This window comes from Sander lucioperca, chromosome 12 (genome assembly GCF_008315115.2).
Source record: "Sander lucioperca isolate FBNREF2018 chromosome 12, SLUC_FBN_1.2, whole genome shotgun sequence".
Classification (NCBI taxonomy): domain Eukaryota; kingdom Metazoa; phylum Chordata; class Actinopteri; order Perciformes; family Percidae; genus Sander; species Sander lucioperca.
The window spans coordinates 13,982,529-13,995,046 of NC_050184.1; the positions used below are offsets into that span (position 1 = coordinate 13,982,529).

Consider the following 12,518-nt stretch of genomic DNA (forward strand, 5'->3'; position numbering starts at 1 on the left):
TGTACATTTAAGCATTAAGGTAGTGAATTAGGCTTCTCTTCACCTTTTCGTTTTTCCCCTCAGACTCAAGTGCTGTAAAAATTGGCTCACTAAGATAGAAAGCTGAGGGCTTTCAAAGAAAAGGCATCACAAACCTATTTATATAAATCATCACAACCTTACTTATTAGTGATGCCTGCCGATCCTCTGTCAATCCTCTCTCTCTCTGTCCCAATCCTTCCTCTCTCTCCCTCCCACTCCTGTATTTCCCTCTCCTTGTCTTTTGTTGCACTGCAGTGTTCGATCGAACAGCACATCAAGCCAAATCTAGAGCCTCCGTTTCCTCTTTTATCTGCCTCGTGGCCCCCGGTGGCCCTCAGACGCCTCAAGGCTTTCAAACGAGGGGAGAGTCGGGGGTGTGGAGACATGGAGGGAGGGGGTAGAGTTGAGAGTAGTCACAATTGCTTCCCGAGGGAGGCATTTTCACCAGCTTTTGTACACCTCCCTGACCTTTCAGAGCGCCACAACGCCTGTCGGCTCGCGCCACGAGACCCCCTACTCTCTCTCCCTCTTTCTGCACTCTCTGATGGCGGTCCCAGATAATAATTAAACACAGCCCTGTATTGTGTTCTGTTGAAAGCCACCTCGGCTGCATAAGCAATTGACACACACTGTTTGTTTTTCTTCCTGGCGGCATTTTACACCAATATTCTGGTCAGCATTTTATCGCCCCCTCTCTGGCACGCTTAGCAAGAGGTTTTGTGGAACCAAGCCCACCAGCTGGGATAAGATAGGACAACAGCGAGGCTTTTAGGTGGGTTTTTCACTGGCTTTTGTTTCCCTCGAAGCAGCCGCACCATTATCAGAACAGTCCACTTTGTACCAGCCTCTCTTTACGTCTTTCTCTCCACTTCCTCGTTCTCTTTGTGACTTGAGGCCTTCTTCTCCTTTGTGATTGCTCTCCAATTCACAACCTGTACTACCAAATAGATTGATCGATTTTTTTTCTTCTTCCCCTTTTTGTAAATAAATACATACCATTGTGTTATTGTTTGCTCCCAGAGCTGTGTTGACAAGTTCACTTTTATGTGAAACTTTGAAATTGCTTTTTTATAGTGGTAACTGCAGTTATTCTTGGTCTTTGTAACAAAGGCAGCTGCTTATTTGCATTGTAGGAAAACGACTCGTCAACTTGTCATTTGTATATTTTTCGTCCAGCAAAATCGTAAGATCTTAATCTGTGCTTCCAATTGACATAATTTAAAGTTTTGCCTTACAGTTAAGGCCGGGGTAGTATCTGCTATATCTGTTTGCTATATCGGTTTACACTAACTTCACATACATAGTGTATTTAGTGTCCAGAGGCTAAGGTTACACTTCTTCCCAGTACTGTTTAGCAGTAAGGTATACTTCTGTCTATCACAACTCTCCTGTTCTCCAGTAAGAGTGAAATTCTCAGTAATATGACAAGACAACGCCAGGATTTCTCCAGGCACAGATGCACCATGTTCCGGCAGCATCGTGGTTTTGTTCCGTCCTCCACCGTGCGTCATACCACAACGGTAACGTTTCAGAAGCAAAGCGTTTTGCCTATCCAACCAAGATTTAGTTGATTTTTTTCCTAGATATTTGTGCTTCTACTATACAAATAAGTAGTCTACGTAGTGAAATGGGTTCTTCCATCAAAGACTTGTGGCTGTGTTTTAGTTGTTAAAGTAGTGTAGTAATGTGATGAGAAAAAAAAAAACTTTTATTGACCGGATGCTCTAGCCGCTTCACCTCCTGCCTGGCCTGTGCAAGGCCCTGCGGCTCCGTCAAAATAGATAGATAGATATAGATATAAATAGACAGAGCATATTTTTATCGGAGCAAAGCGGATTGCCACACCTGGCTATCACAAGCATGGTCTTGAGTTGCCACGATTGCTCCGGCGGCACAGCCGCGCCTGATGGAATCTAAGTAAGAGTAAGAGTCTACAGCCATGCTAGCTCTGTTAGGTTGTACTTAGGCATAGTGGTGCTTTGAGCTCACTGCTAATGTCAGCATGCTAACATGCTCCGAGTGACAGCGTTAACATGCCTATGTTATGCAGGTATAATCGTTATGCCATGTTCACTATCTTAATTCCGTGTGTTAGAATGCTCCTAGCACTTAAGTAAAAGTATGTGGAAAGCACACTCCCTCACGCAATATTATTTTTCCTAGGATGGCGAAGAAATGACCCGCCCAACTCTGCCTCTTATTGGCTTACCCTGATATTCTTAACCTAACCAACCTCACTCCTCTTGCCTAAACTAGCCAATCAGAGGCAGAGTAAGGCTGGTCATGACTTTGCACACATCAAATATGATAAGAACAGCTGATTTCAGGCGTACTGGGTCAAAGAAAATGTCCAGCATCAATGGGCAAACTTGAAGTAAAATGGTAACACGACAGTAGTTTGATGGCAGTGAACGGTTTCATCTTCCATAATCACAGCTCCTCTTGGCGGATAGATAAACAACTGGTTTCCACACACTGTGCTTAGGAGCATTAGAGCTTCGTAATGCATTGTCTACATCATCAAGGGGGGATTACCAGCCAAATACACAGCAGGGACCCCCGTCACAGCCCAGCCATTTTAGATGGCTGCTACTGTATTAATTTAGGTAATCGGATACTTTGCCATTTCGTTTCGCTTTAGTATTTTGTCCGGTATGGTGTTCATATTAGCTGATTTCTGTTTGAAAGGGAGGAGGGGGGCGCTTTTTTTTTTGTTTTGCAAGTGACGTATCCAACCCAGCCACATAATTTTTAGTCAACATGGAAGGTGTGGAAGATTGCTAGCAGCATGTAACATTTTTATTTTTCAACAGTCGAAGAAATATGCTGATTTTAGAGTTATTGTAATTGATATATGGTGTCATCCAAGCTTGTCACCATTTTGTTTCTGTCTCCATAATTTTTTATTTATGTACTGTCACTATTTTTTTTATTTTCATTGTCATTTGAATATCCTTGGGTTTTGGACTTATTGATTATTTGAAAGAATAATGAATAGATTAATTGACAACCAAAACATCTGTTAGTTATTGTATTTTGGATTGAAGTGGAGGAAGCAGATTATCTAGGTAGCCTTTGTTAGTGGAGAACAATTTTGCAGTATGTGTTCTCATCCTCACTCTCCCCCCCATCTCCATCCCTCAGCAGTGCAAGTGGTCAGGCCTATCAACCACAGAGCCTCAGCCTATCACCTGGGAGCCCCAATTGCCTGCCAGTCATCAGATAAAATGGATTTCCAATTGAGTCAAGGCTCCCAGGCTGGGTCAGGCAGAAAGGAGAACAGGCATACTTCTGCTCTTCTACCTCTCCTGACTTTCTGTTTGTTGTTAGTTTTTTTTCTTTTCTTTGTATCTCCTACAGTGTTCGGCCCTGTCTTCTTCTCTCTCCACTCCCCTCACTCTGTCTCTCTGATCTGCCGGCCGGGCCACATGAAATGAAAATAGGCTCGTTGTAAAAGCCCAGATACCGTTGCGCTATCTGGGAGGCAGTGTGGTGTAACCCCAGCAAGTCTTCTAAGTCCCTGACTACTTTAACTCAGGATGGATCTGCAATTAGAGCAACAAGTGGGAAATCCATTAGTTTGTTAGTCGGTGAGTTGTGAGGTGTTAACAACAGTTGTTTTTTTTATACAGTAGAAGTGCACAGATACCATTTTCAGAACCTGTCGGAGTACTTATAACTTTTGCTGTTCATGCTGTGGCCAGTAGTACACCGTTAAACAATTATATTGTTGTTAACTTTAGTCATAAAATAGGCTATCCTAAACATTACACTGAAGCATACAGTAATGTATAGCCTATGGTACACAAGCATCTAAAGTATGCTTTGATAAGTTTAATTATTTTTTTAGTATCCCATTAGCTTCATCAAAACAGAGGCTATTCTATGCTTTATACTTGATAATGGATGCATCGTTTGAAGTCATTTATCAGTAATTAAAAAAATTCTATTATGGTTTCCTGCTTTTCATATGTGAGGATTTGCTACTTGTTTTATATCATCGTTCATTCAATATCTTTGAATTTTGGGGTAATTGATTCATTGAAAAAATAATTGCAGATTACTTGATAATGAAAGTAGTCATAAGTTGTCCTTGACAGGAGTGGAGAAAGCTGATTATCTTGGTAGCCTTAATATGAACTTTGTTAGTGGAGACAATCTTTGCAGTATGTGTTCTCATCCACTCTCCCTCCATCATGTTACCCTCTTAATCAAATGTCTTTGAATCTCTGCAACACATACAACTCTTTCCACAGTGAATGTGTGAAAATATATTTGTCATATCTGAAACGAACAAATTATTTTGCCCGTGCAAATGCAATTATACCAAGGTAACAGGTTGCTAAAGTGAAGCAAAATCTTTTAAGGCGCTCTCTTGGCAGAGGTAAGCTTATCTCAGATTTGAGAAAACAATCTGACCACAAGGTCCATTTTCTTGCTGTTCTAGAGTTTCAACCATATTGCAAGATTTGCATTAGCAGATGAAGTTCGCCCCGTTGTCATGGAGAGTTGTAGATGTTCAAATTTCCATTTTCCCGACCACTTTAAGGACTTCCATGTTGGCTTAAATGCTGAGGTTCAAGGTTATTTTTGAGCTTGGAAATTACATGTTATCACATTTTGCTACAAAGACCATTTTTACATCAGGCATGCTTTTGAAGAGTTTAACATTGTATGTCATTAAAGACTGCCACTGATAAGCATAAACATAAGCAAATACACATACTTTGTTTTAGAGAGGGGAACCACAGCACAGGCGCTGTGTAGTCTATTTTTTCTCATTTCTATGTTCTAGAAAGCAAAGGAGGTTTTCTTTTTCATTTTTATTACAGGTCTACATATTAAGTTATTTCAAAGGAAATATTTATATACCTTTTTTTTTATCTTGAAAGTTGCAGGCACCGTGCAAGACACAAGCGACTCACTGACCCATGGTCCACATCTACATATCAACGATATTGTTTTAGAGCCGACAAACTGCCTCCACCTCCTATCCTTTAGTGTTTCTGTTTGTGTATGCATGCAAGCACATGTTTACCCTTTCCCTAACTAAGTTTAAATGAGATGAGAAAATACATTTAAGTCATTGTACTATATTTAAAACACCTACTACTTGTACCCAGTGAAGTGCAGAATAGAGCAGAAAGGAAAGAAGATGGAGGGAGGGATGGATAGAGGAGTAGATGAGAAGAGAACAGATGGCAGTTGTGAAGCGGAAGAATGGGGAGAGAATGGAAGTTGAGGAGAGGAAATCGGAGGGAGGAGATGAGAGGACTGAAGGAGGTGGGGAGCCATATTGATCACCCTGCTCTGTGAGTCTCTCTATGGTTTTAATGGTTTGAGTTTCACAGCTGGAGTGAACTCTGTCTGCGGTGCTGAGAACAGATACCATGCCCTCTCTACACACACACACATGCACACACTGTACAGTACACAACATGCAATCTGCTTTTTAACAGCTGACTTAAGGTCATTGCACCCCGATCCTTCAGTCAATTTAGCTCATTGCATCGTTCCACATTGGTAACTTACTGCAGCTATAGGACTTCAGTGGGACCAGGAGTCATTCAGAAACAACCCTCCTCCCTGCTGCTGTCCAGCCTCTGAAGCCAAGCAGTGCTGAGCCTGATCAATAACTGGGACACCAAAGCAAATTTACAGGAGACTTTATTTTATTGTTACCGGGTGTCCGCAGGGTTTTAAAAAGTATTAAAAGGTAGTAAATCAAATTAGTAAAAATTAAGGTATTAATCACCATTTTACGAGGTATTCATTTTTTATTTTTTTTTGCAAACTATGAGTTGTCCATTTGTTTTATTATGTCTATTTAAGTTAATCTTGTAAAATGTGTGTGATATTATATCCTATCCCGCGTCGGGTGATAGCCTATGATCTTGAAGTCGACATCAAACATTTCGCAGGAATGTGGATGAAACATTTTGCACGCTGAACTGGATGACTAGTGGCTGCTGAACGTCAAGCTCCTTAACAGCTCTGACAGCTAGCCTACCTAGACAAACAGGCAAATGCAAATTTTCCAATAAATGGCTAGAGGACCCGGCGTTTAAAGACTGGCTCAGGCCTGTAGAGGGGAAAGACCCTGTACTGCTGCTACCGTTAGGCCTACACCACCGCAAACCAGTGCCACAGTCCAAACCAACGTTTTATAAATCTCAAGCTCCGTTTGGTTAGAAACGTGTTGCCATATAAACCTGCAACTCAATGGCGTGTTGGTTTTAAAATATATTGAGAAGGTATTAAAAATTGTATTAAGAGGTATTGAATTTACCTCCAGGATTTCTCTATATACCCTGTGTTAAGAACTGTGGATTAATAATAGATGTAACTCTTGGATTAATTCCTGAAATGGTTGATGCAGAATTACATTTTTGTCTTGATCCAACAAAAAAAGCATTAATGAAAACAACTGCCTCAAATCGGGCAGGCATGTGTGAAATGTTTTCACCATATAAATCCTTATTTTCATAAAAACACAAGAGCATAAGCAAAGTACGACTCTTTAATTCATCCTCAGTTTTCCAAATGTAGTAGATCAAAGGGTGAGTTCTCAAGATTAAGTGTCTACAGCCATACTAGCAGCTATCCTGCTCTTAATGACATGTTATGTTTACCCTCTCCACCATCTTAGTTTAGCGTTTTATCATGCTAACATTTGCAAATTAGCAGTAAACAGAAAGTACTTCTAAGACTGGTGGGAATGTCATTAGTTTTGCAGGTATTTGATCATTAACCAAAGTAATGGACACTGTCAAAATTTGACCTGATAATGGAGCCAGATAAAAAGTCATAGAATCACCACAGTTGTGCTTTCTTTTTTGAGGTGGACATTAATCTGTACCATATGTCATGGCCAACATTCCAATGGTTGTTGATATTCACAAATTAATCTCAAATGTATTGTCTGTTCTCAATGTACTTTAAAAATGATATATTTCAATATCACGTTTTTAATGCACTTATCAACATGGTAGCATACAAATATGTTTGCTTTATGCAATGCATGTTAATGTTAAGGTGCTAAGCTAAGCTAGCAATATATAGCCGATAACATGGCTGTAGACTCTTAAGCGTCATTTATGCCACGCGGAGGCTCCACTCAGAGTTTTCGCCGCAGTATACGTAAGTGGCCTGAAGTTTATTCTTGGTGTGTGCGTCGATCTCTTTAAGAGAATAGCAGGCATAGCCGGCATGTGTGCGTGAGCGTGGGCAGTGTGTGGTAGAGCGAGTGAGAGAGTGACGGCGATTAGCTTCGGATCGAGTACCGACTCTAGAGGCGTAGTAAGAGAAACAAAATGTCTCCCGTGCTTTCTGATCACGGTGGTAAATCTCTAGCACGAAAAGTTAACTCTCTCCTTGATTTCGTGTTGTGTATGGAGAAGGAGAACCAGGAAATGAGTAGGGGGAAATGCAAAGCTACTAAGCCACGGCCGAGAGACGTGCGTCGCCGCCGTGTGTAGTTACATTTTTTTCGGGAGGTGCACGTCAGGCTACAGCCCAGTGTCCAGCGCAGGGTCCGGCGTAGGGTCCGTGTCTCCATGTACCTATGTATGTAGCAACGGCACAGAGTTAACACAGAAGCATAAATCATACTTTACTCTTGTTAGGTAACGGATACAGTCCATATCTCTAGATACATTTGTGGTGTGCTCACTCTGTCTGATGTTGTTTAGATTTCTGCAGAATAAAGGTTAAAGTGCCCATATTATGAAAAAATCACTTTTTCTGGGATTTGGGGTGTTATTTTGTTTCTCTGGTGCTTCCACACGCATACAAACTTTGAAAAAAAACATCCATGCTGTTTTGAATGAGATACGGGTTTCTGAATGTGTCCTGCCTTCAGTCTCCGGGTGAGCTGTTCAAAATCTGCACGGCTTTCTACGTCACTAGCCGAGACGAGGGGCCTAGTGGGCTAACCGTTAACATGCTAGCGCTAGCATGCTAGCTCGTTCTCAATGGCAAAACACTGCTACAACACACACAAATTCACCCTAATCTACAAAATAAATTGTATAGAACTACTTACATGTCCCTGTTCTGCAGGTATTCCACACAAAGTTGGAAGTGCGCTCTCATTTAGAAGAAGTCTCCCGGCTAACATATTGGCTAATCCTGCCTTGTACATTCCGAAGTTGCAGAAACAGCTAGCTAGCTCATGTAATCCTTACCTAGCTACTGTGCATGTGCGACTGACAACAAAGATGTTACAGAAGTTGAGAGGTCTCACTCTGTAGCTAAAACAGAGACCTGACACAGGGTGAAAAGAGGAGCTGCAGCAATGTGCAGTACAACAGAAATATGGTGTTTTTTGAAAAATAAAAAAAACTATTCTGATACAATCTCAAATCACAATTATGAACCTGAAAATGAGTATAATATGGCCACTTTAATGCACATTTCTTTTTCAACCACAGTCCTTCTTGCAGCTTGTGTAAATCCCATCTGTGCTATTTTATGCCTGCAAATTGTGTCACCTTAATAAATTCAGTGTTTCAGTTTCCAGTTATTACTTGCTTGATCCTTCCGTAAAGGAATATGCAGTAATTAGAAACTGTTTGATAAATACACTGCATGTGTCTGGAGCTGAATGCGTCACATCCGTAAGTAGTCAGGGTCGAGTCTTCCTGTGGTAATCAGCTTATATAATCATAGCTAGGAGCCATCTTGTTAGGTATTGTCTCTCTTGGAAACCATAAGTAATAACAAATAAGACTTCAAAGAGTTAATTGGCCTTCTTATAGAAGCACACCCATGAGCATCCTCTTCATACTCTATAACTCGATATGTTCTGTTGAGACCATCTCACTAACAAGGTGCTGTATATCACCTAGCTTTAATTGATCATTTTGATAGGTTGCATTCCAAGGTTATAGGTATAGGTCTGTGTGGTGGCAAAGCTATATACAAATTGGCTAGTTATCACCTTGGCGTGATAAGTGTCTCTCTCAGGATAATGTTACCAAGATTTCAAGGTGCTAAATGATCATCGCTATTTCATGGCAGAGCACACAAGCGTGGTATAATGGTGTCATACCTGTTGTGTTCTCTCAGGGACAATGAGATGCTAGGGTTTCAAGGACTTCATTGGTCTTTGGTTGAATGATGGAGGTGGCACTGGATCAACTTGGATCAATTGCATGTAGCTGTTTTAAAGTAGAAGTTAGGTAGGCATGATAGGCTTGCTCTCTTAGAGGTTATTGCATTGGCCTTCGATGAACAGAATGCTAGGGTGTACAGATAGCATAAATGAGAAGATGATAGATAGATAGATAGATAGATAGATAGATAGATAGATAGATAGCAGTAGCTCAGTCTGTAGGGAGTTGGGTTGGGAACCGCTGGTTCAAGTCCCCATACGGACCAAAGTATGGTGGTGGACTAGTAGCTGAAGAGGTGCCTGTTCACCTCCTGGGTACTGCCAATGTACTCTTGAGCAAGGCACCGAACCCCTAACTGCTCGGGGCGCCTGTCCATCGACAGCTGCAGCCCCCTCACTCTGACATTATCATCCTGTATAGTTACTGAGCATATGTGTGTATATTTCAGGCCTGTGTGTTCTAATAACAGAGTGAAAACATTGTAATTTCCCTTGCAGGATTAATAAAGTCTAAGTTATTATTATTATTACCATACATAGCATACCATACATACATACATACATACATACATACATACATGCATACTTTAGTAGATCTCATACATAAAAAGGAGTTCTGAGTGTCACCACCAAGACTGATCCCTAATATAACCATGTACATAGATACATACCTGCTGTAGATGCACAAAACAGCAACCTAAAAACCTTTCGATTGGAAAAGGGGAAGTTTTATTAATATGGGACATCATCTACCATTGCGACATATTTTGGGTCAAACTGATATTTTTGCATCTTACAACTCTGCTGTCACACAACCTCTCCCCTCCATTATGAGACAGTCTAAATGCATTTGTGGGGATTGCACTGATTTGAAAGGAAATGAGAAGAACTGTATGATTGGCTGTGCTTGTTGCCAGCCAATAACACACCCTGTGTTAATATATTTCCCCTCATTCTTCCACATTCCAAACTCCGCTGCTCTTAAAAATACCCAAAACTCAATGACAAGAGAAAATAATAATAACACCTTGTGGAAAGAGATTAAACGGACTAATATTAGGAAAATTAACCAGCTGGGAAAGAGGTCTGGCAATCAGAACTTTGTGTGAGAGAATGTTTGTAAAGTAGCACGAAATGGCTAATGTCCATGCCTACACTTTAAGTCCATTGGTCAAAACACCTGCCGAATCATTTATTATGTCAAGGGGAACAGTCTTATGAAATTCTAACAACAAAAAAAACAAACCGACTGTATCAACAGATTCACTTTTCTCCATTACTGAGATAATCCCTACTATTAGCAGGTCTGACCTTTCAGTTGTGGACAGTTAAAACCGGAAAAGTGTGCACAAAACATCGACAGTCCTTGCGCCTAAGAGCATCTCAAAGGTCAGAGGGTGCAGCAGGAGTAATTCACTGTATTTTTTTCTCTTTTTTTCTTAGAACCTGCTCGTCAACCACGGATGAAGAGAGGGTGGGAAAGGGTAAAACAGTTATTTGACGAAGGCTTTTACTTTGGCACAAAGAGCGGCACTTGTTGCTTTCCTGTTTTGAATTGTGAGAGAGTTGATTTGCTGTTAGCATGCCTTGTTTTTAAAACATTCTTATTATGCTATTTATCTGCAGTATCATCCGGTAAAATTGCTTTATTATTCTGCACTGCTACATTCTACTGGGAAGCTTTGGAAAAGGAAATGAGTGTGCGTATTACATTCATGGTCTGAGTCAGTACGCTTTCAATTCTGTCAAAAGTATTTCTAAGACTTGGGTTGTAAAGATCCATTCAGGGTCATTCCTCCATCATCTGAATGTGAAATTCAGTTGACGTCAAAAACTCTGCTTCCTTTGTTGGGATGAAAAATGAGAAAAATAATTTAAGGTGTGAGATTAATTGTGTGCATAGAGACCGTCCTTGTTCTGACAAAAAGAACTGTATTAAGTTTAATTGCTTTTGAGTTTTACGGTTTTGTATTTTTTTTAACAACACAGGAATAAGCTGAGGTAATCCTGCCCATGATTTACATCCAACAGACCTGTGATGTATTGTATGATTTTATTAAACCATTCATATCCTGTGACAGTCTTGTTTGTGTCTTTACGTTTTCCATCAGGACTACTAAACCAGCTTATATGAGTAAAAAAAAGAAGAAAGGTCCAAGGTGCTCTTCTGGCAAATAGTTAAAAAGCCTTTATTTAGATGGCTTTTTCATGATGAAATTACTAGAACATGTTTGAGGTGCAGTAGGTAAGACTTATAAAACTAACTTTCTGTCATATTTGCTGAAACTGACCCTATGTTTGAGTAGAACTACATTAGGCAGGTAATATAAAAAAAAAAAATCTGGCTCCTCTGGCACCACCTACAGCCTGTAGTGTGATTTGCAGAAATCCACAGCTCCCTGTTCAGATGCACCAATCAGGGCCGGGGGGGGGAATCTAACTGTGTGTCAATCACTGCTCAAGCACACACATTCATTCTCCCTTGGGGGGGAGGGGCTTAGGAGACCGTTTGGGCTTTAGCAGAAAGGGGGGGGGGAACTGAGAAGTTGTTAGATTTGTTAGACTTAGCCAAATTCTTTAGCTAAGTCCTGGATCTTCCCAATCCTACCTACAGCACCTTTAAAATAGAGCTGAGTAACAACTTACCCAGCAGCTTATATGTGTATTTCTTAAATTCTTTTTAATTTGAAAGCTGAGTACATTTCATTTCAACTGGTGATTTATTGATTCCTCAAATGAAATGCATAGCTCCTCCGTAAATCATCTTTCTAACTAAAACATTAGTGCTTCACAGAACAATAGTAAAATAAGAGGACACCTTCAACAAGCTACGCCACACTGTTGAATCCTCAAAGGGCATGGCACTGACTGACATGTTAATGTTCCCTAGCTACTGAGAGCCTTTCAAAGCCAGACTACAACTCACAAGCTAAGTCTTTACTATGAAATGGTGACAATGAAAACCATACATTAGCTGCAACTTTTTTAATCAATCAACTCTAATTTCTAAATAAGAGTTTGAGGGCTGTGAAGGGATCAATGCCAAATGTCTCCAGGAGGACTAGACCATACATAATCTGAAACAGCTAAACACATGGGGAGTTTCTGATGATGGAGAACTCACGAGAAACAGACGCAGGTTCACTCAGGATTCTGGTTGGTAATGTGGAGGACTCCATGTGTGAGAAAAATGTAAATAAGTTCCTGCACAGAGATACGAGAAGTAAACCGGATAAACGTTGAAACGATGACACTGATGAGACTTGTCTGTAAACAAAGCAAAGGTTTTCAGACTCGCATTGAAATCAGAAATGCAAATTATTAACAAGGAAATTGTTGGTACTAAATAAGACCTTGTGATTCTGTTTTTTTTTTTTTTTTG

The 12,518-nt window shown here is 40.5% G+C and overlaps 1 protein-coding gene across 3 annotated transcripts in view; it reads left to right on the forward strand.

Annotated features, from left to right (window-relative positions):
• Positions 1-11,214, forward strand: part of LOC116040752 (MICOS complex subunit mic25a-like) — a 99,601-nt gene extending 88,387 nt beyond the window's left edge. For all 3 annotated transcript variants that reach the window (XM_031286369.2, XM_031286371.2, XM_031286370.2), the window contains one exon: positions 10,580-11,214. In XM_031286369.2, the coding sequence (XP_031142229.1) occupies positions 10,580-10,603 (24 nt within the window). In that variant the 3' untranslated portion in view covers positions 10,604-11,214. The remainder of the gene's footprint in view (positions 1-10,579) is intronic.
• The last annotated feature ends 1,304 nt before the right edge of the window (positions 11,215-12,518 follow it).